This window comes from Argiope bruennichi, chromosome 11, assembly GCF_947563725.1.
Source record: "Argiope bruennichi chromosome 11, qqArgBrue1.1, whole genome shotgun sequence".
Taxonomy (NCBI): domain Eukaryota; kingdom Metazoa; phylum Arthropoda; class Arachnida; order Araneae; family Araneidae; genus Argiope; species Argiope bruennichi.
Window position 1 is genome coordinate 51,861,385 of NC_079161.1, and position 25,587 is coordinate 51,886,971.

The window sequence follows — 25,587 nt, forward strand, 5'->3', positions numbered from 1 at the left end:
ATTCAGTTAGTCACGAATATTTCTGCATAAATGAGGAAGTTATTCGAAATCTCGCAATTTTATTACCTGAACAATTCTTCTACATAAATAAGTGATTAACTACATTCCTCTCACACCAGGCACTTCAACTTAGAACAAACATTACAAATAGAATACGCGGAGCGTAAAGTTTTTGCAGCTGGATTTCAAAGACACCCTTTTAAATGCGACTTCCTGGTAAAAAAGACAACATTCCTGTGTCTTGTCTGTTCTTTTGGATGGCTAAAACTTGGTAAAATAAAAAGAAATGTGCAAATATGCTGAGTTTAATGACCATTAATTTAATAGAATTTACTGTCTTGTTTTCATTTGCCATTACGTAAAATTGGCAAATGTTTACGTAATAAATGGCGTTTAGAAATTAAGATGTTTACTTCAGAATTCTGATCTTGAAATACATTAATAAAGTCGCATTTAATGCTGAAAGTGAAGCAACTAAAATATTCAAAATCTTTATAAAGAATTTTTTATGCTATAAAGATCATGATATTTCCCTAAACATGATGAAGAATTTTTCACAATATTTCAATTTTGAACAAAAATTCTCAACGCTAATATTTTGTTATTGCATTAGAAATTTTTGATAAGAATTTATTTTCAGTGTTGAGATTTTTTTCATACCTCATAAGTAAAATAAAAGTTATTAATTTTGATTTATAAAAGAATATATTTGTCATATATTTCAGGATTCAAACTAAAATGTTTTTCCTTTTTAAATTGCATTGTTACCTGAATAGATTTTATTATATCTAAACCTGTTTTTTTTTTTAAATGGCTAAAAATTTGTTTCAATACTCAGATATTTTAGGTGTAATCAATGTTCTTTATAAGATATAAATTAAAAGCATTTCTTTTTTTTTTTATTCAAAAATTAAAAAAAAAATCTGCAAATAAAATTTAATGCCATACTGTCTTTAAAATATTACCTGGGAATTCCAAGACAATTTTTAGAAACTGGTCCTAAATATTCTTGGAAATGATTAGATAGATGCTTTATATAAAATCTTGTAAAAAAATAGGAATGTCAAAGATCTTTTTAAAAGCAGATTTCAAAGAAAAACAACCCATTACGTCCTTTGTCTATTATGCTGAAAGAATCCAAGAATCTTCAAGCATTTTGCTATAAAAAATTCCCATTCTTTTTTTTCCTAAAACGAGGCCAGATTTATCCATTTTTAGTTATTTCCTGATTTACAACCTCCATAAAAAGAAGTCCAAAAACTCGGAAATAGCTTCCGCGGATATTTCAGTCTGACCTTGAGCATTTTCCCTGCGTTTTACACAAACTAATTTCCTAGTTCCCCTTGGGACTCAAAACGCTTCCCCGAATCTCAACCTGAATGTTTGATGTCTGTGAGTATTTAGGGACAGCTGCGAGTTCGGAATTTGTCTATTTTGCAGAAAACCGTGTTGCCACTTTAGGGGAAAAAATAAAATAGACTAACAAGCTTCTTTGTTTATAGAGCGAGCATGTTCATGGTGAAACCGCTTTTCAAAGAATGGAAATGTTTGCTCAAAGAGCTTTGTTACAATTCTTTTTGTGAAAACCTCTGAATTAAAGATTCTTTGAAATGTAATTTGTTATTCAATATTTTTTCACTTCTTATTGTGCTCATTCTAGAAATTATAATTCAACATAATGCTCGATAATAATTTATTCTTTGTATTATTAATAAAAATAGAAGAATTTTTACTGGGAATGGATTGTGCAATTTGATCGATTAGGGATTTGAAATTCTGGTGGAATAAAATTCTATTGTTTAACCGGGAATTTCAATAGCTTCTAGTATACTTTCAATATCACTAGAATTCGATGAAAGTCAAAACAAAAAGGGGGAAAAAACCCCATCATTTTTAGAAAAGTCTTGTATTATCATCTAAGTTAATATAATTGTATTTCAGGCAGTCGCATTTTTTATAGGTCAGGGCTGTGTTTTAAATCGTTTTTTAAACATTTTTAGTGATAATAATTTCCACTATCAGTTAAACAATCAAACTATCAAGAGAAATAATGAAAAAATATTAAATATATTATGTAGCAGTGAATTAAATAAAATAATTTATTAATGACAAATTAATGCTTAATTTTGAAGTATGTAAACATGATGTGGTTGAGGAATTTCACATGGTTTAATAAATGAAAATTTTTTATTTTTTATTTTTATTTTTCTTAATATTTAATAACTGAGATTTGGAAAAGGCCATATATGATTTTAAAAAAATCAATTAGACTAAGATGGATGTATTAAAGTAGGCGAGTTTAACTGGCACGTCTGCATGGCATAGGAAACTTTTCAAAATAAACAATCATAAAAAAATTCACATGAAAATATACAAATAAAAAGATAAAATTAATGTAAATTTACTTATTAACAAATATCTTAACCATTCTGAAACTAAATTATCTTGCTACAGAAGTCCTTTATTAGAAAACTGAAAATCCGAATTTTGATTTAGTTTATCTATTTTGAATACTTCATTGACTAGAAATGAGATTTTTATGATTTTTTTCGGAATTTATTTTTTAAGATTTCCCCTTTTTTTAAAGGATTTTGAATATTTACGGCCATATTAAGAATATTAATCTAAATTTTTTAAGCAAAAATTCTTTGTGAAAAATTATTTCATAAAAAAGAATTTTAGAATGATAACGAATACCCATGATATATTTACATTCGAAATTTCAGATATAGTCAATAATTAATTCATACGAGATTCTTTTGTCTGAGTTTTTTTTTTTTTAAATAAAATCAATAGAATATTCCTGCATATTTCCCATAACAATCCTCTAAAATTTTAAAACTAGTTTTTAATTCATAAAGAATTGTTTATTCAATTAATTATAACATAAAAACAAAATTATTTTTAATTAATGCTAATAGTTTTACTTTAAATAAAAAGTTAATTAACTAAGCCTGATAAAGAAGTATGAGTTATTTTTTGGCATGAGCATTATGACCGTAAAATTCACATAATTTCAAACTTTAAATTTTCCTACAGAAACAGGCGGAAATCCAAAATCGGAGACTAGAATCAACATTTTTCATCAGACAATTCATAAAACTAATAATTTTACATCTCCCATATTTTCATTTTCAACATATGCTAACATTGCAGTTCCTGAAATTTTAAAAATAATAACTTCTAAGACATCACCAATATAATAATTTACGTATATACCGTGGCGTCTTAATTGTTGAATCATTTATCAGATTTTTTGCCTCATGGTTAAATATTTCATGAATATCTATAGCATATGCGGTACCAAGAGTATGCCAAAGAAAGAGCTAAAAGACATTTGACGTCGAAACTTGGCATCGTATCAAGCGCTAGATTTCAAATATGTTTTACGTAGACATAGGGCGGACAACAGGAGACTGTAGAAGAAGAACCTGTCTGTTTTCACTTGGATGATGCTTGTTGATATGCCTTGTCAACCCAGCAGAGCTATAGAAGATGCTTGGACAATACTTACATTGGATGCCTTTGAGTTCATCATGCTTGAAGGTATGCTGTTCCATGTCAGCCTTTGAATGGAACATCAACCCACAGATGGAACAAGTAAAAATGTTCTTCTCCGCTTTCTCATTCTCTGGGGGTGGGGTGAAGTTCAGTCTCGCTAGAGCCGTTCTCTTCTCGGAAATACTTTTGGAAAACACGCTTTGGAGGACTTCATTCTCCAATTGTCCGTTCGCATCGGTAGTCAAATGAGATAGAAGATGCTTCCTAAAGTAGAAATACTGGCTGAATTTTTTGCAGCAAAGATGGCATTCTAAGTCCTTGTCATCGCTGGAGGTAGAGTACCTGCGATTTGATGACAGTTCTGGAGATGATGCATCCCTGATGCTTTCAGTGTCGCTTGGATCGGTGGTGAAGCCTTGGTGTGACCCCTCCTTGATGGGTAACTTAATGTCCGTTTTCACTACAGACTTTTCAGCGCTGTTAGACAACAATTTAGGCTGATTTTTGGAATTGGCACTGCCATTTTTCATGCCTGGTGGTGGACGAGGCTTGTGCCATCGCCTGTGAGATGCCAAATTGGCTGGACAGTTGAAGACCTTGTCACATTCAGGGCATCTATACTCTACGTGGACGATCCTCGAACAGCGATGCTGGGCCAATCCGAAGGCATCGTCATAATGTTCTTTGCAGAGTTGGCACACATAATCGCCAATCTTGTTCTCGATTTTGGCAAGCTCTGCTCTTGCTTCGTCCGTTATAACCACCACATTTAAGCTTGGGTCGATGTCACCTCTTTTAACGGCAGAGGGATGAGAAGTGGCCAACATGACTTCGTCGTCGTCAATGTCCCGAATGAATGTTCCAGACACTGGAGAACTTTTATCTTGGTCAAAGTTGAGCTTTCTGGCCACTTTGCTCTTTTTGGCTGTCTTCGCTTTGGCGTCGGAAGAGCCCGTATCGGAAACACGCTTTTTAGGAGGCTGGCAGGAGCTGACCTTGGGGGTGATGGCTTGCTGCTTTTCAGCGGTCACAGTTGAGGCTGGAGCTGAATGAGGATGAGGGGGAGTTGATTTGGGTTTTAAGGGAGGGGGAGTGCTCGGCGTGTATATGCCATCATGGCGTTGGAAGAACAAGACGGAGTTTCTAATGGGGTGATAAATGCGATTGTCAAGTCTTCCATTACTTGGAGAGTGGGGAGATTTGTCTGTCGTCAGTGCCAGAGGGACGTCCTAGAAGAAAAATAAATGAATTATGACAGATGATGCATATGCTTCATGTACAAATATAAAGTCAAACTTCTTTCAAGAAACTCTAGACTAAAAAGTAATAAATATTTTGGTGTGCCATTTGACATTTTGCTTATTTTTCATTTAAATATCAGTTACCTTAATATTCGTATGAAGTTTGTAATTTAGAATATTACCTCGATTTATTTTAATATTTGAAAGAAGAACGACTGACACATCAGTCAGAATCTCTGTTAGAGGAATACTATCAATTTCATTGAAACATTTACTGGTCCCTTCACATTTTACTTTTTTCATTTCTTAATACAAAAATGAAATACGAATAACATAGGAAGTTTCACTGTGTCAATTTTGAAGTTTATAAAATAAATAAATATAAACAAGAATATCTTATCCTTGAATTTCCTACATGCTTTAAAAATACGATGCGTTTTCTGTTTAGCTTCATAGTACAGTGAAGAAAATTGTGATCCCATTGTAGATGGAATCTTCCTGTTGAGCAATTAGGTACAAACTCAAATCTCTAATTCTGAAGTGAAGATCACATTTTAAAATTCATCATGCTACTTAAAAACAATTAATTGCCTTTGGCGATCATCTGGTTTACTGGAAATATTTATATTTAAATTAATCATTTAATTGGTAAGGTTAATCGTTTAGGCATAACTTCAAATCCATGGTTCCGTCAAATTGAAAGACATTAAAACCAAGTTATTTTAATTCTTTTATACATCCCACTTGAGGGGGGAGGTATGGGGCACATATCAGATATGGGGTAAGAAGTTACAGGATAAGTAAGCAGGTTCTCTCTTCTTCGGTGGAATAGTATAAATACAATGCTTTCAACTGCCTCTATACGGAAGTTGAGTTCTTCGTAGGTGATTGGTGTGTGGGCAGCAACAAAATGATAGTCATATTGTGCTCATCTCATTGTTTGAATATGCAGTCTGGGAAGCTAGATCTTTGCTCATCTCATTGTTTGAATATGCAGTCTGGGAAGCTAGATCTTTGCTCATCTCATTGTTTGAATATGCAGTCTGGGAAGCTAGATCTTTGCTCATCTCATTGTTTGAATATGCAGTCTGGGAAGCTAGATCTTTATGTTCCACCAGATGCTTTGGCATGGCGGAGTAGTTCGATTTTTCGTTAATTGTCTAAACCTGGGGGGGGGCACCTCGAAATGAGAACGAGAGGCTTCCGGTATGGTGGTTGGATCTCGCCACCTTGGTGGGTGTACACTAATGTGGCGGATCTGGCTTTTTTCATCGATGACGGGACGTACTTCCTTCGGGAAGGGTTGTACCGTGGTCTGTGATGGACCTTAGAACTCAACCATGCTTCTCGCCAGTGTTGCTGCGGCGGTCTGGTCATTCAGTTTTCGTTATCCGTGTGCCTCCGGGTGGTGTGTCAGGGATATGACTTATTAATTGTCTTACATTTATATAGTTCATTGTGAACATGAACTTCTCTATTGCAGACTCCAATGTCACCATAGTACAATTAAATGTATGATTTAATTGGGATTAATTTATCTCCTAAATTTCCCGGTATGGTAACGAATTTTTATTCGTCTTATAAATTACATGAATTTCATGTCAATAATGTAATCTAATCTTGACAAAATTTTGAAAAAATTTTCTACAATTATTAAATTGATATCATTAAAAAAACAATTTTTAAATTTTGAAGGGGTGTGACATTTATTCGGGTTCAATAAATATCTCGAAGTTAGCGCGGAAGATAATGCCAAAGTTCAGATTAATTTTTATCCTTAATTTTTAATTAATTAAAATTTCTAAAAATTGCTCCGAGGAGCAAATTTTTGTATCATCCTCTGGAGATTAATTTTTTTATATCTCTGAGGTGCATCCAAAATATATATGTGATATACTCGGTAGCTTTATATCAAACGGTCTACCCTGCAGAGCGCCAACATACACATAAAGACAACTCAGATATCACATACTCATTTTTATTATTAGTAAAAATTTATCGTTGTCATATATACACAAGTAGAAGAGCAGAATCCTTGGTTTGAATGATTTAAAATTTTGACGTAGTTTAGATTTAAGATTATGTATTTAAACGCCAACTTACATTTTTTTTTTTTTTTCTTTTTTAGTTTTTTGCATTTTTAAATTCTTATGATCACAAGCAAACGGGTGAACATATAGACAATCCATTGAAAGATTCCGTCTAAAATTTAATATAATATGTAGTATTAGCGTAAAGGCCTATTTCTATTCGTCTAACTTGTTCCATTTTTGGCTTATCACATTTTTAGACAGTCACATTTATGTCCAAAAACGATATTTTCGGATTCATCGAGATATAAAGAAGATTCGTTAAAATCTAATGAGTCATTGGAGATTAAAATATTTTCTCTTTTCTACAATTTCTACAATATTTTTGGCTTATCACATTTTTAGACAGTCACATTTATGTCCAAAAACGATATTTTCGGATTCATCGAGATATAAAGAAGATTCGTTAAAATCTAATGAGTTTTTGGAGATTACAATATTTTCTCTTTTCTACAATTTCCAATTTTTGGCTTATCACATTTTTAGACAGTCACATTTATGTTCAAAAACGATATTTTCGGATTCATCGAGATATAAAGAAGACTCTTTAAAATCTAATGGGTTATCGGAGATTAAAATATTTTCTCTTTTCTACAATTTCTACAATATTTTTGGCTTATCACATTTCAAGACAGACACATTTATGTCCAAAAACGATATTTTCGGATTCATCGAGATATAAAGAAGATTCGTTAAAATCTAATGAGTCTTTGGAGATTACAATATTTTCTCTTTTCTGCAATTTCTACAATATTTTTGGCTTATCACATTTTTAGACAGTCACATTTATGTCCAAAAACGATATTTTCGGATTCATACAGATATAGAACTAGAAGACTCATTAAAATCTAATGAGATGAGTCTTTGGCGATTACAATATTTTTTCTTTGTATTTTTCGTGCAAGAGAAAACAAAAATATATATATTATTCATTTCGGTAATATACGTTAACTTTCATTTACATTACCCATGCTTAGTACAATTAATTCTGCTTTAACGATAAACTCTTTTCATGGAATTCATATACTAGAATATGAATTCGCGAATGTTAAAATAAAAATGTAAGTAAAGGAAGCGGAATCTACAATGGAATGAATGATGATGCAATCACGCACAAATGTATTATGGAATATGATGTGCATATTTTACAAGTTTTGCAGTTGCATATATCGGAAAGCAATTACAGCCATTGTTGAATATTTATATATTTGATTTGTTCAAACAAAATATGATTAAATATGATTCCGTTGTGAAGGCTTAAGTAATGATAGCTAAGTGAATGCGAAATTACTTTGCATTCTATAGATATTTTTAACGAATTTCATAAGTAAAATTGTTGCAGAATTTTGCATGAAGTCTTTTTAATAATTAATACTCTTTCATTCTCTCAGAAAAGAATCAGTAGGTTTTATTTAAAATGATGCTACGATGTATAACATTTCCTTTGTAATTCAATAATCTTGATTAATAATAATTGCAAATATGTATCCATGTTTTTGTTGTTGTTGTTGTTTTCTGTCTGCAGGCGCTCGATAATCAGATCGCTGGTTAGAAAGCATCAAATTTGATTCGATGATATTTTGAATAGTTGGAATTTGAAATTCGATTCGGGTTTATTTAAATTAGAATGTAAAAAGGCTTAAAACTAAAACAACCTTTTCTAGCTTTTTGACGATAACTTCCGAATACTTTGTGGTAAGGAAATACATTTTTCACCACCTTAAAATGCAAAAATGTCAATAATACCAATTTATTGCCCTAAAATTCATTTCTATCATTTTTAAAAATATTTTAAAGAGTATTTAAAAACAATATTTTTCATTGCTCTGATGAAATTGAAATCGATTTCACTTTTGATAACGTTTAATTCCAAACTTTTTTACCATTTTTCCTAGGAAAAAATATTTCGCTTTTTTTTTCTGTTTGATAATTTTGTGAGAAATTTTATTATTTTTTTTATTTTCACAATAATTTTTGATAACATATTAAGTTAAGTTACACGATCCTATACCGGCGTTAAGGCATAGGGGTAGCGCGTCTTCCCCTGGTCTGGGCGTACTGGGTTCAAATCCCTGTTTGGGCATGGTTGCTCTTCCGTTGTTCTATCTGTGAATGTGCCCTCCTGTAAAAAGGGGTTGTGCGAGCGAATGAGTGATGCGTGCGTAGTAAAGTCGTACTCTTGGTCCTAGTTGGCACTACTATAAAAACAAGAGGCGCTCCCCCACCGGCTTAAATCGCTGTCTTCGCAACAGTAGGCTTGTCCATGGCAAATGCCATAAGAAACAACAACAAGATGCTATGACTATCATTCTTTTAAATTATTTTTTATCCTCATGTTTCAATTCAATTAATATGCAGTCATATATAAAATACATTACATCTTTTTAGTAATGGTATAAAATGAAATAAATAATACTAATTTTGCATTAGGAATAAGAGAAACAAATAAGTGCAGGCCACCAACTAGATATTATAGGAATTCGATGTTATATGACGCTGACACTTACAATAGAAGACTTTACGATTCATTTGTAAAGTCCTCTATTGTGAGAAATTCATTTGTAAAGTCACCTTAATAGAAGATGCATTCGTAAGTCCTCTATTCCCATTAGAGGACGATTCATTCGTAAAATCCTCTATTCAGAAACCTTCATGTGCACATTAATTACAATCTATAATTTTAATAAATTGCATGTGCACATTAAGCTGAAATGTCTATAAAAGCTTGAAGGTTTAAAAATACTATATTTAAAGAATTATAAATCAAATCATTAATAATATCAATATTATAAAAGATAAGTCAAAATTTATACCATTATATATGTATTAAATACAATATTAAAATATATAATAAATTTTTATTTTGATTCTTAATTGTTCCAAACCATGCATAAAAGAAGAAAATTTAGAATTATAACTTTTAATCCAAAAATATTACGCAGGCATTTCAAAATATAATAGCTTTAGTGTGACGTGAAATTCAAAAACTATAATGCCAATACAGATGAGATTTTTATCATTAAATCAATATTCAAAATTACTATAGCAATCGCTAAGATGCCTGCCCTTGATTCAAGATGGGACAGTTCACTTTTGATTAAATATAACAAGAATAAATTAACTTATTAAGCATCCTATTTATGTTTATTCTAGCTATATTAATGAAAAGACAACTTTCTAACCTGAAATAAAGGAATGTTTTTAAAAATTATAAATAAAGCAACGGAAACTAGTGTGTTTCATGCCGTGAGTTTTAATAGCATTGACAGAACTTTTGTTCAAACGCCCTAATAGTAGATATATATTGTGCAATGTTTTCACGTAGTTGAATAGTTTTAATTTGCATCATATTGTGAAGATATTGCAACAATAGTAAACAACATTTTGTAGAACTTGGATAATTCCATTTGTCTTGTCAATAAGTTGAATGAATTCGATTATAAAATGACGAAATTTTAATAAATAGTTCAGTAAAAAGACTCTCTCTCTCTCTCTCTCTCTCTCTCTCTCTCTATATATATATATATATATATATATATATATATATATATATATATATATATATATAATTACTACTTCTAAAAATATATACGGAGAAATGTTTATGACCGTAAGAGCTATTTTTTAGCCATGTTTTAAAAGACAATTAATCTTATTTGTTATATAAATAGAGATGGAATTTAATTCCACTACTGCTTCATATAAGGTTTTTTGTAATTAGCTGAAAATTTGCCGTAATGGCCGCATAGCAAGATCTCAGCTTCGGGGCAGACAGTTCTTCGAAATTTCTCTAAATTTCTTCGAAAAACTTCCGTGTGCGCGGCACTGCTGCGTATTAAATCCAAGGGGGCAAACTCCTTCTAACTGATGGTGTGGAAGCTTAAAGATCAAGTACTGTCCTCGTCCGAAATTACGAGTATCAAAAATATCCTAGCGTTTGTTTTAAAAAATGACGTCGGTACATCTAAACCAACTCAATAAGGTAAAAATAATCAATCATAAATTGATCTAACTTCGAATTTCATTGAAAAAAAAACTATTAAAAATAGTCTAGAAGCAGGGAACTCCCCCTCTCGAAAATATCTAAGTCATCTCACATTGCATTTCAGCATCCTCTTTCAATGGCATCCCCTGATCAGTGACCCCAAATCGCTTTGTTTATGATAATTCGATAAAAGTCATGAAGTAGAATCTTTCAAGGGCTTTAATTTAATCACATACCTTTTTTCGTCACCTAAATTCTATTTTTAAAGTTATCTGATGATTTTAATGAGAAGAATTTGAATATTTCGCCATGAGCTACAAAGATATTCCAGCATTCCAATTAATCGATATAAACTTATTCAAAAATTAGAATTGGTCAATATTCCAATCTATTTTTCAGACTATCCTTGAAGACAAGGAGCCGAGTTGACCTGAAGACAAAGTCTCGGTTGCGGAACCGGGGAATTTAAGGTTCGAGACCCGTTTCCACCGAAGAGCCTTGTATGAGTGGGTCTGGTGCGCAGCAATTCCAGCGGGACCAATCGCTCAGGTACTGGTAAGGTGTGAAAGTTTGGAGAGGTGGGGTGCCAGCTGAAGTGTTATCCTCGTCATCTGACCGTGGTTCAAAATTACGAGGCCCGTCCCAAAGTAGCATTAGCGTTGCTTTAAAGCGGTACGTTAATATAATTAAACTAAACTTGAAAACCAAAGCAGATGCTCTGAATATATTACATTTCAATTTACTTAATCATATATTTTAGCTACTTTCATTCAATTGTATGTTAATAATATTATTTTATTTTTCAGTGAGATCATCTTAATTTGCGACAGAAGTGAAAATTCTCTCGTAAGAAATTTGGCTTTAGACTTTCTATTGCGAGGAATGCAATTTTCGTTTGAGCTCGAATAAACCAATAAGTGATGTTTTGCAAGTGCAGACAGGCTAACATCGAATTCCTGCAAACACTATTGATAGCAAGACCAACGCAAAATGAAGTGCTAATAAAAATGGTGCATTAACGAATGACGTATTATAAAGGTTTTTGTTTTATCTAGGTATCCACATTCATGCATTATTCTCTTCATTGTCTAATACTAATGCTCTAATCTGGCATATAATTGGAATAAATGCTTTAAATGACGTAAAGAATTATATTTCACGTCATTTCACTGATGTAAAAGTTATAATACCTAAACTTTTATTAACATCTGTTCTATCTGTCACATTTTGAAAAATGCTTTTAACACACTAATATTTTAAACATAAAAAAAGTTTCACACATCTGCAACTAACAACGACCGAGTTATGAAACTTTGAATATTAATATTTCATAACATTTTAGGCCACTTCAATGCCGACTAGAGGAAGGTTCTCGAATATACGCACGGCATTTACTCCCGGGAACGTTGATTGTGCAAAAATGCTAAAATACAAAGCTTTCAAACTCGATCCGTTTTAGCTGAAGAAAAATGGGACAATTTTTATTTAAAATATTTATATATCAAAAAATATTTAACAAAATATGACTAATTGAGCGGCGAAGATTTGATGTATTAAAATCCAGTCTTCACAATTCTTTGGCAGCACATTTTTTGATTGAAATAACATAAAATGTAATTGTTTCCATTTAAAATTTAGTTAACGGAACGTCTAACGTTTTGTTTTTAAAGCAACACTATCACTGATTTGGAATGGACCTCGTGATATTGAGCCGCGACCAGATGACAAGAACGACATCTGAGCTGACTTTCCCCTCTCCAAATTTCCACAACACACCAAAGGAAGGACGTTTGGCTCTGACGGATATAACGTTGCACCAGCCCCGCTTATACGACGGTTCTTTGGGGGAATCGGGTCTCGAACCTGAAACCCTCTAGACCGAAGTGGCAACTTTAAATGTAAAACGTTGTGCGTTTTGACATTTAAAGCCTTTTTCCCTAGTGGATTCTTTAACAGATTAGAAATTAGCTTTTGAATTATTGTTAGAATAAATAATCTGTATATTTAAAGAGACATTACTATATCTTCATCAGAGAATTTCCGGAAACTGCGATTTCACACCAAATCAGCAAAGTTTTTTTCAGAAAAGGAAGTGTTTGTTTTCGCGGGGGAAAAAACCCAGCTGGGGTGGTCTTCCTAAAAATTTCTCGCATACTCTCCAGTAAACTTGTCGTGCCAGAGAAATCCTTACAATAGTTAAGAAATATAAACTTTTTTTCATGAATTTAGTATTTTTACTGAATCTTGGCAATAAATCGCTGATTAGTATTAACAGTATCTAAAAATTGAATTTGTGTTGTGCGTGTATATTTTTCGCAACCGATTGAAACAAAAAATTGACATAAACTGCACTTGTAATCAAAAATTCCGATACCAAATTTGATACCTTTAAATCTTTGCGTATTTGAACTGTCGCATTTACATGTTTCTGAAAGTACAGATAGACAGACACCCAATCCTTGTTGGATTTGGCTCAAAATTAGAAATATGTCTACACTATAAATATTAAATCTGCCTACCAAATTTTATCTATCTAGCTCTTTTCTTTTTGTTTTGACTCGCCTCCGTATAGGACACACCCGCTTTACTCATCGTCATCTCATCATGGGTGAAAGGGTGCCAATTTGTCCCACTTGTCATATTGCTTTTAGTGTGAAACATATTTTAATTGAATGTCCTGATTTTAATGCTCATCGTCATAATTTTTTCAACTCGTCTTCTTTTAACTTGCAAGACCTGGTGGGTGAGAAATACCATCCAAATATTTTTAAATTTTTAAGAGCTATACGCTTCATCAACTGTATTTAACACTTTTTTCGTCTGGTTTTCATTTTTTGTAAAATAAGTCTTCATTGCATGATTATTTTGCATTTACATTAATCATTGTCTTTCGTTAAAATAGTTTTATAATATTTGTATCGACATTTTTATGGAGTTTTACTTACACTAACTTTTAAAATCGTTTTGGTTTAAATGTCTGTCTTGATTTTACCGTAAGCTTGGCGCAGTATAGCCAAAAATGGCTCTTGCGCCAATAAACCATACAACAACAACAACAACTTTTCTTTTTGTAATTATCGTGTTAATTTAATCAACAGCCGTACAGATGCCCTTCCGCTGAACAGATTTGGCTCAAAATTTGATAGAAATATGCAAGTTTGGTGTCAAGACCGTATGCCACATTTCGACCCTCTAGCTCAAAGCGGTTTTGAGTTATCTTTAGCACAAACAGACAGACGGACGGACATTTTCGAAAAAAATAGGTTTTTCGAACTCAGGGAACGTGATGATTCGTCAAAATTTTGAGTTCGAATTTTTCGACGATTACTATATTTTCTCTATACTATATATATGAGAAAATAGAAATATTACTGCCGGAATAACATTATTAATTATTAATTAATAATTATATTAACATTAATAATTATTCATTAACCATATACCAAACTAATAAAATCAATTTCAATTCTTGTTAATCTGAGCGCTTAAATAACACCATTGGTATGATAGAAAATTTATTCGCTGTGCGAAATCAGAGTTTATTTTTATCGTAAAGAATGAATTATTTATCGAATTCCTTGAAATAGAATTATAGAAATATATGCAGAATATATTAAGCTTCCAAAAATTTCGTCGGTACGTGCTGATCGTGAACGAGAAAATCGTGAATTGAATCTTTTTCCTGATCAAAATAGGATTTATTTTATTTAAAAGAATTAGACAACTCGGAATGCTAAAGTTACTTTTCATAACTTTTAAGTCCTAAGGCATTTAAATGGTTGCTCAAAACCGATGTATTTGCAAATGGTTCGAAATGCGATTACTTTCTTAGAACATTCTACAATATAATGGTACAGATCTATTTTTCAATTAAAATTTCATACAGTTTTATTTTTCTTCTAATTTCAGACGATATTATTAAATTTTAATATATTTTAATTATATATGTTTTCAAATTATTATTGAGCAAACGATTAATGATAAATATAGCATTTTAATAGCAAATATCTTTTTTTATATATAACCATGCATATAAATTTATTATAATATTAAAATAACTTTCATCGCAATAAATTGCAGCTCAATAAAATAAAATATTTTTAATAATATTGTTGGATGAATTGCGAATTTTATTGCTTCAGATATCCATAATATTTTATGCAATGACTTCAGACTATTGCATTTGCCAATAAATTACTAACTATTCAAAAAGAAAAAAAAATGATTCAGAAGTCTTCGAATCGTTTGTTATAAAAGCCTCATCTTTGGTTAGTTATTTAGCCAGGGAAGAAAGAATACAATCGTTTTCATTTTTATTTTCTGGTGTACGTAGTATAGAGAAAGTAAAGTAATCATGAAAAAATTCGAATCCGAGAATTTGACGAATTTATAGTTTTAAACCCTCCTGAGTTCGAAAAACACATTTTTGGAAATTATACGTCTATCTGTGACAAACATAGCTCGGAAAATGCTTTCAGCTAAACGGTTGAAATTCGTTATACGATTTTTATACCAAATTTTCAGATTTCTCTCAAATTTTGAATGAAATCTGTTCAGAGGACGTTCTTCTGTCCGGCTATTCAAATATAAATCAACACGATAACTACAAAATGAAGAGAGCTAGATAGATAAAATTCGGTACACACATTTAATATCTATAGTGTAGACGCTTAGCAAACTTTAAGCCAAATCCAACAACGAGTTGACTGTCTGTCGCTCTATATTTTTAAAAGCGTGTCAACGCGATTATTTAAAAAAATGCAGTGACTTAAATATGACAAATTTGATGCGAGATTTTATAATTATAAGTGCAATTTTGTATGAAATCTTTTTTTCCAAATGGTTCAGAAAAACGTGTCTAAAACACAATTAACGGCACTATTAACGGCATGCTATAGAACACGTCAAGGATGACACGATGGATTCAGTAAAATTACTAAATTCTCTCCAAAAGTTAACATTTCGTAACCATTGTACGCCAATACCATGCAAGGCGTTCTCCAGCACAAATTTATTAGAGAGTAAGTGAAATTTTGGTATGCCACTGGTTCATTAAACTCAAATAGAAAAGATTAATACATTATAATTTTAGATTACATAACTCATTATAGAATATTTTCGATTCCATGGATATTTTTTACCTTAGATGCTAAATCTGTGCACCAAATTTTACCAATCCAGCCCTTAATAAAAGTAATTAAAAATACTTATGATCTTAGTTATTATATGCACATGTACTTGGGCAGTCAGACAGACTTTCTCTGAATGGATTTCGTTCAAACTTTGATAAAAATCTACAAATGGGTCTAAAATCTATATATTAGATCTCACCCGTCTAGGTGAAGGTTTTGTTGAGTTAATCTATTTCATAGTAAGACAGAATTATAAAATTGTGTTTTCGAATTCAGTCTGAAACATAGAAATATTATAGATTCGTCAAAGTTAATTTTTTTTAATGATTCTAATGCTTTCTCTTTATATACGTATACGATATAGTAATGCGATGCATTGGAAAAAGAAAAAAAATACGTTGATTAAATATGTGCTCAATAAAAATGCATATAATTTAATTAAATTTGTTGATATCGTTTTATATTTAAAGCCTATTATTAACAAAACCATTTTTAAATTAAATATTTTTTTAAAGATACGATCCTTTCAGTATAACCCTCACTTTGATGAGCTTTTTAAATAAACAAATATAAAAAAGATTTAATTTAGAGTTAAATTTATAATCATCTTTACGATTCCTTCATACAGTAAGAACTGAAACTATAAAGAGCTTTGGGGATACAATTACACAAGTTTTGCAATTATTCAATAGAATTTAACTGATTTCAAAAAGAATTATAAGAAAGATACATGCTTAAAAGACGGAAACAAAATATTAATGACTTATTTATTAAACGAAATATTTTTTGATACTACAGATTTCAGAGCCGGCGTCCTGGCATAGGGGCAGCGCGTCTTCCCCGTCATCTGGGCGTCCTGGGTTCGAGTCCCGGTTTGGGCATGGTTGTTCTCTCTGTGAGATGTGTGAACGTGCCCTCCTGTAAAAATGGGTTTATCGCTTCTCGGCCTTTTGGCTAAGATCAAAGTGTAAAAATGGGTTTTGCAAGCGAATGAGTGATGCGTAAGTAGCTAAGTCGTACTCCTGAGCCCTACTTTGCGCTACTATAAAAACAAGAGACGCTCCCCCACCGGCTTAAATCGTTGTCTTCGTAACAGCGGGCGTGTCCGTGGCAAGTGCCATAAGAAACAACAACCGATTTAAGAAACCATTTTAAGGGTCTCAGGAAATACAGAAAATTATAAAAACGGAACCTTTTGGTAGAATAATTTTCTATAGACATTAAATCAGGTGGGCAAGGAATTTATATTAGCAGAAAAGGGGAAAACTAGAAAAAAAAAAGAGTTGCTAATTAAAGAATTTCAGAAATTACTGTGTTGCGCACTACAAAATATTTTTTTCCCACATGTACGAAGTGTAATATCTCGAAAACTATTAAATAAAACTTATCAAAAAATTCTGCTTTTGATATCTTAACACACTTCCGTATTTCAGAATACTTTAATTCTAAAAAGAAAGAAAGCAATTTTTAGGGAAACATTTTTGCTCGTTATTCTGTTAATATGTCAACTCAAAAGTACAACAAATTAGAAGCATGAAATGGAGTATGCGGCGTTTGTACCAATATCGCAGAAATACTGCAAATTTCTATCAAATTTTGAATGAAATCCAATAACAGGAAGTCTGTACGTTCGTGTTTCCATGTTCACATGATCGTAATCATTCGAAAACCCAAATAGCTAGATAAATGAAATTTAGCTAGTATGTAATTTTATGATTTGAGTTGCAGATATGCATTAAATTTTGGACCAAATCCATCGATATCTTGAATATTTTTTGCTCTTATTTATTTGTCTGTATGTGACCGAGATAACTTAAAAACAAAACGATTTAGACAAATTTAGTATGTTTTCTTATAGACATCTTTGTAGATCTGTTTCTAACTTTGGACAGACGGACACCAAAATCCATTCTTCTCTATGAATGTATCCTCTTCCATATTTTTAAATTCCATTTTTTACAAACAGGAAACAAATCGTGTTAAAATAAAATGTTTAAAAAATGCTTTTCGAACTTCAGGACATTCTATAACTGGAAGAATTCATCAAAGCATCCGGACCTAATTTGTTCGCCGTTTCTATACTTTCTGTTTGCATGAAAGAAAGTAAAAATTGTGATACTTACTTCATTTATACAAAAATTGGTCATAATTTTTACGTAAGAGTAATCATTGTACTTATAGCACGAACGAGTTGACTAAAAATACTATTTACTACTACGTTATATATTATACTACATTAGTAGCTATTTACATTATAAATGAATTTACTCTACTTTAAAGGATGTTAGTATATATACGCTTTAATTTTCATTAATTAACGGTGACACATTTTGACTTACAATATCACAGTAAATATGTGTCAGATTATTTTATAAATTTAACAAAATATTCGCTCAGTTTTATAAGGAGGGATCCATTTCAGATCACGAGATATGCATCAAATATAAAAAGCCAATTAAATTCCAAAATTCGTATCTTATCTTGCAAAGAGGAAATGACGTCATGTCAGAGAATAAGCAAGACAAAAAGGAATAATTAATTAAAAGGAAGATACAGTTAAACTTTCAAGTGACATTGGCTGTTTTTGTGATTCTGTTTATAAATTAAAATGGATAGTTTAGTTTTTAAAACTATTATAAAACAAAGAAACGTAAGAAATAATATATAAATAATAAAACAAAACAATATATTAATAAATAACAATAACAAATAATAATAGATAATATATTAGGAAAGAAATAATTTAAAAAGCAAAGAACACGTGAATAAACTAAATATGCAACTCTTTAATCAAAAAAGATATAAAAATTAATATTTTTAATCAACGTAATTTAAACATAACATAGTATAATAATGTATGCATACTTAGTTTCTTTTATCATATTTTTTTTTTCAAATATTAGGTAGACTAATAATTAATGATGGATATTTCGCTTGAAATTTAAAAATGCACGTAGAATTAAAATTCATCGGCAGAATCTTACTTATTAGTCGAAAATGAATTAAAATGTTCTACAAAATAGTGCATTGTTTTATTATAATTTTCAGATTCTCATAACAAAATGTCGTACGGACAAAATAAAATAGAATTTTTTTTTTTTGCCTTTAATCGAATCGCTAAATCGTAGAAGCAATTCATAAGAATTGTGCTATGTATAGAGAAGAAATAAGAATTCTAAGTACAATTCGTCATCGGTTTCCGCGTTTCCTTGACGATGATCATAAAAAGTGATTGCAACAACTTTTTCAACAACTTTCAAGGACGAGAAATTATATATTGTAAGTATAATCATCAATTATCGCATAAATCTGAAAATCTATATTGTAATGCCAAAAATTTTTAAGCGTCCTATAAGTTACCAAACATTGACTGTATGAACACTGACTGCATTGAATGTTTGACAAATACATTGACTGTCGTACGCACATTTTTTCTTTGTTTTAGCAACACCACCAATTTTTACGCTTAGAAGTTGGACACATTTATACAATGGAAAACAGCACAAAGTATAATATAGAAATAAAGACTTTATTACAACTCTTGGAAAGTAATAAATTTGATCATTACATTAAAAGTAGTCTCTTGTAAAAAGAAATTAGAATTGTTTTCAATTTTGGTTAAGAATGAATAGATTTAAAACCAATTTCAATGACGAATTTGAAATTCGCATGTTTATATCGATTTCCAATTGCTTAAATGTATCGAATAGGTAAATGCATTGATTTTTTTATGTAACATTTTATTTATTTATTTATTTATTTGCAACGAAACTTGTCTAATTCGAATATAAAGGAGAGAGAGGTAAAAATTCGATTTATCCACAGATTTGGACTGTGAAAAAATTTTGCCTAAAAACGAGTGCAGCGAAAGACAATGACAGTTTTGAACTTAAAAATGGTGTTAAGATTGTTTTGTTATATTTAATGGCTTAAATAAGTAATTCATAATTAATAAATCAATATTCAATAATTTATATGAAAATAATTGATAATAATTTTAGTTAATTTTTAAAAAAATATTAAATACAGCAACTTAAGCAAATGTTCCTTTTTAATGAGAAAATAGTAAACAGTGATTTATTGCAATTTCAAGTATTTTTTTAAATAAAGGAATAAACTTTTTACTGCAATTTTCTTTGAAAATATAACTCGGTTCTAAAATCCACTAGTTAATTGATGGCATTAAAAATTACGCATAAAATCTCCAAGTTCACAACGCGAAGATATTTAACTAACGGAAATACTACAGAAATAAAGATAATTTCTTAAGCTTTTCAATTTGGAATTCGAATATTTACCAGAAAAAAAATAAAGATGATATTATGTTAATAGGAAATTTAAAGAGACGCAGAGAAAAAAAAATCGAATTAACAACAAATTTTAAAATGCTTAACCAAGCTCTATTGCAAAAATAACATTGCAGAACATTTAACTAGTATGTCATGGCAAAATAAAATTAATTTTTATAAATACTGTGGAACCCTGATTATCCGGGCCTTTATCAGTCGAGATTCCTATTAACAGAGTAAATATTATCTCGATTATCCGGTATCAGATAAACCGAGTTTTCAATTTTAATAAAGTTACCACACTTTCCAAAAAAGAATGTCAAGGTTGACTTCAGAGCCGATTTTCCCTATACGATTTTCAGAAGACTTTTACCAGACGATCGTCTTTTAAAAGTCAGGAGGAAAAAAAATCAATTTGTAAGCATTTTGATTATCATATACGAAAATTCCAAATATACTCATGAAAAAATTATATTATATAAATGCATCAGAAAGTTTCAAGTTATTGACCAAGCGAAAATGTTCTTTTGAGAAGTCAAGTGAACAATCATTAGGAAAAAGCAAAGGAAACAGCGGAAATAAGAAACAACCGTGAATCTTCTATCGAAATTTATTAATATTTCAAAATCAAAATTGAGTTTAGGAAATTTGATAGTTAATAATAAATTTTATTAAAATGTTACTATATGGTATTATTTTTATGATTTTAAAGATTTATTTTTATGATTTTAAAGATTTATTTTTATGATTTTAAAGATTTATTTTTATGATTTTAAATAAATAAACAATTTTGGAAAACCTTATGAATAAAGAAATCGTGATTTCAAATTTAATCACTTTTAACGGAGTTTTCGATTAATCATCGCGATTATGCTCTTGATCAACGGAGTTTTCGATTAATCGTTGCGATTATGCTCTTTATCAACTCGCATAATCGAAGTTCTATCTAATTAACTGAATTAATCTATTAATGAATCACTAATCTCTTTCATTCAAAAATTATCAATTAAATGGGAATCATTATTAAAACTGGTAAGCAAATTAATTAAATCCGAACCAATAATTAAATTTATACTTTTAACTTTATTTGTAAAGAAATTTATTGAATTTTTACCATTAATTAAAACTTGTGACATTAATAGAATTAGTAAATAAATTAAGGAAATTTTGTCATCAAAGGATTAATGGAGAAATTAATTTAATCTGAACTATTAATTAGATTTGTAAACCATTTAATTGAGATTTTATCATTAATGACATTTGTAAGTAAATTGATTGAAGTTATTAGCAAACCAATTTACCTGGCAAAGATCTGATCCAAATCTTGACAAAGGAGGCGATGGTGTATCGCCGTCAGATCCTTCAGTAGACGACTTTTGAGGGACGCCGGACCTTAGGGGAGGTGGACCAGGATGACAAAATAAGGTGTTTCGAATGATGTCAGAGGGGTCAGGCAGTTCGTGGTCAGAGCTGGTATCACTCCTATCTTCGTCCGAATATCTTCTGATCCTCGAATATGCAGAAGAAAGTGATGGAGTCGATGATGAACACGTTTGGGATGCAGGAATAGATGATAGGGATGATAATGGGGGTGAAGTCTTGCCGAAACGTTTGACTAGAAAACCCCGAGGCATAATTTCGGGACTTGATGTGATTTTTGTAGAGTGCCCGGCTAGTAAGAAAAGCCTTAGCCGTGTTTGAATCTTTTTTCACGGAAATTTCGAAGAAGTATAGGACACCAGATGCTGTTGTTCTTGCCGAAAGGTTCCATTTTTATCACAAAAAGTCGTTTGGCGTTCAATTTCTGAAAACTGGCATCTATACGGTTCAAGAAAAAATGATTTAACAGGAATAAAACGCTTTATCAATAAGGTCCAGTTTTTATAAAAGTCCTAGCAATTTTATATAATGCTGGTCATATTTAATTCTGAATTTTTAAAGTTCCGTTTCAGAAAAAAAATTCACCAGATAAGTTATTAATAAACAACAACAAGTGTCTTTTCTAACACAAATGTCCCTTATATGTCTTCAAGAACACAAATATGATTTAGTCCAGTGCGAAAATATCGTCGTTTCCGGTACGAAAGTCCCAGATATTATTATTTTCAACACAAAATCAGAAATATAATACTGCTTGGCAGTCTTGAGTTGCATTGAGTCTTCAAATATTGCACATATACTCAATATCTGAAATATATATATTAAAAAAAAGTTTTTTTCATGTAATCACTATAAAGTCAAACTGATGTGCAATAAATAGAATTCCATTTAGACTAGATTCTGGGACTAGAGGTGAGACTAGAAAAATTCACATGGGAATGTAGTTACAAGAATCACATGATCAGGAATCTCATTCGTATAGAAGTTTATAAACGAAACTGAAACGCATTCTCGCACGCACGACCGCTGGATCCGTGTTAACCCACGCGACTGATGTGAGCGGTGAAAGGTAACACAGTTTTATTTCCCGCTTTTTACTTTTGGGGAGGGTTGCATGACGGAGTGCGCGCAGGAAAAAGTTCGCCAAGAAAATCTTGGCGAGGGAGAGATCGGAAGCCAAGTTGTTGAAGCGCATCTATAGGATGCAGAAGGGGAGGAAATGTACAGGGAATTATAAAGAATATGTATAAAAAATATGTGTGTGTGTGTTTTGTTGCTATTCCTGATAAGCAAATAATATTGGAAAAAAAAAAAACAGAATAATTTTTTTTTGAAAATAGCTATTGTGTTTTGTGAGTTTTTAATTTCTTCCTTTTTTCCTTTTTTTGTGGAGTGGAATTCACTCATAAATATATACATCTTTTCCTTTTTCATTAAAGAAAGTAAAACAGTTGTCATGTGATTTGGGATCCATATTCTCTTCGCTAATTTCGGTCATACATCTTTTCAAAGACTTAACATTAAAAAAATTATCTATATTTTTCTGTTTGCAGTTAAGATATAGAAATAAGATTAATTAAGATATATATGGCTTTCTTATATATATCTTAATAAGATTATTCGTATATATATATATATATATATATATATATGATAACAAGATTAAAAATTTATTATATGGTAACATAATGTATTTCTCATTATTATTTCAACAAATAATTTAAAAAAAAGAAATTTTATGTGCGCTTTCCTCACTATTAAACCATCTTTTCAATATTGGAGCAGCTAATATTTTTACAATGCTATCTTCTTTTAAATTCGATTCTTAGATTTGTTATCAAAAATAACTGAAAGAATAATCTTGAATCAAAATGTATTAGAATACATTGAATAACTAATATGGGCATTTTTATTTATATTTAATTAATATTTTTGTTCTCGTTTTCTTACTGTTAGATTGCTAAATCTATTTTCATCTTAAAAAGATCGAGGATAAAAATTCTGTTACGAAATCTTAAATTAAAAAATAGGGCTTTGATTCGTAAAATCATAAATTAAAAAAAATATTCTTGATATTTAATTAATACGAAGAGTTTTGATGGAAAATAGATTCATTTTTCAGAAAAACAGATATTTTCTTTTTTTCATTTAATTGATTTCTATTTAAGATTTGTATTACAAGGAATATAACAACCTTTTGTGTCTTTAGAAAAGATTAGTTGTTATTTTAATGGAAAGTATTGCTTTTTATCTTAAAAAATTTAATCATCCATAAAAATGAGAGACAGAAATGGGGAAAAATAGGGAAGAAGCTCATGGTTTCTGTAAATTTTAAAACTTAAACTTAAACTGATCGTTTTAAATAGATATTTTGAAGGAAATAATACGAAGTCTGTATAAATTCAAGATTCAGAGTTACATGAAAAAATATCCTTTATAACCCTATTTACAGAAATTCTTTAAATATACTTTTATTAAATTTCAATTGGGATGCTAATTGATAAGTTCAGTACTGAATAAATTTCATGAATGTCATTGTTCTTTTTTTTAGTGTATTAGGCTATAAAAAGAGTTTAGCAAAAAAAATCAATTAATTTTATAATGTAAATAATGGTTAAGAGTTTTAAAATAACTTTTTTTAATCAGTTATTTCTAAATGGCTCTCAAAAATGGCAAATGCGTGAAAAATGTTTAGAAATAAAAAAAGGTTTTTTCAACATGAGCACATTTTTTAAAAGAAAATTTAAAGCATGAAAGGGAAAAAAAAGTTCCCGAAATATTTTGTGCAATCTGATCGTATTTTCTTCTGTATTAAGAGATCTGATATAAATAATATTTTATACTTTGATGAAAAGTTTAATAAAATGTTTGTTTCCATTTGTATTTCAAGAACTGTCATAAAATATTTTCTATTCTAGAGAAAAGTTAAAATCTTATAGTCGTATTTGTTTATAACGAAATTCCTAATGATATATAAAAAATCAACATAAAATTGCATTATTTTCCTATTCAAAAGTTTTTCTGCAGCTTTTCAAAAAATTAGCTGTCTTCCATGACTGGCAATTAATCAACCCTATTAATAGTAATAATTTAGCCCAGCAATTAACTTTGATAAACTAAACCTTTCCACAACAAAACCAAAGTTCAATTTTAAATTCTATTTCCATAATAAATTTAAGTAAGCTCTGATTTGTTAATCACGTTTGCAAAATGGCGCATAAAAGCAACTAAACCGCTCTTGTTGTTGAGGCTGAGGCTTTGCCAAAGTTTCATTTTTCAATATATTTCGAAATCGAGAAATGTGTGTGTGTGGGGGGGGGGGCAAGCGGCCACGATTACGCATCTAAATGTTTGTGAACTTTCTTAAAAAATTGAAAAATGGTGAAATCGGTATATTATTGTGGATGGGAAGTAACTCTTTTAGATTTTTCCAAAAGAGATTGTATAGTGAAATAGTGTTCTTGAGATTGCTCTAGAATATAGGAACTGCTGGGGGATAGTGGTGTAGAGGTATCTATTGTTGACGTATCTATATCTCATGCTCTTCCATATGAAAAAAAATTGGTGAAATCAGATCACTGATCGAAGCTATGGGCCTGCTTCTTAATATTTACAGTTTTTTTTTAAATATATAGATTATATAGAGGATAATATCCATGCTTGATTCTTGTTTATGCTATCTATCCAAATTAAAAAAGCATTTATATTTATTTAGAAATTTTATTACAGTAACGGGAAAAATAAAATAAAAAAAAGATGAAGAATAAAAATTTGCTGAAATAAAACAAGAATTGTACGAAAAAATATCAAAAAGAAAGCAATGGAAAAAATTAATTCAAATAACTGTTTGATTTCATTTCGGCTGGAAGTAAGCTATAAAGTCAACTAATGCTTTATTAAACAAAAACAACAAGCTTAAAAGAGCGATATATTTAAAAGGAGTAGGTAAACTCGGATCAGGCCAAATGA

General features: G+C 30.4%; 1 protein-coding gene across 1 annotated transcript; it reads right to left on the minus strand.

The window, feature by feature from the left end:
- Window positions 1-773: 773 nt before the first annotated feature.
- LOC129956426 (insulinoma-associated protein 1a-like) lies at window positions 774-22,650 on the minus strand. The gene is made up of 2 exons (XM_056068308.1): window positions 21,540-22,650; window positions 774-4,730 (listed from the first exon to the last, which is right to left on the minus strand). The coding sequence occupies exons 1-2, from the start codon at window positions 21,870-21,872 to the stop codon at window positions 3,387-3,389; spliced, it is 1,677 nt and encodes a 558-aa protein (XP_055924283.1). The 5' UTR covers window positions 21,873-22,650; the 3' UTR covers window positions 774-3,386.
- Window positions 22,651-25,587: the final 2,937 nt, after the last annotated feature.

Excerpts from the sequence above, each read along its gene's own strand:
- LOC129956426 (XM_056068308.1), bottom strand. The coding sequence starts at position 21,872 with ATGCCTCGGGGTTTTCTAGTCAAACGTTTCGGCAAGACTTCACCCCCA. Across the intron at positions 4,731-21,539 it reads TTGGATCAGATCTTTGCCAG|GACGTCCCTCTGGCACTGAC; the intron begins GTAAATTGGTTT and ends TTTTTCTTCTAG.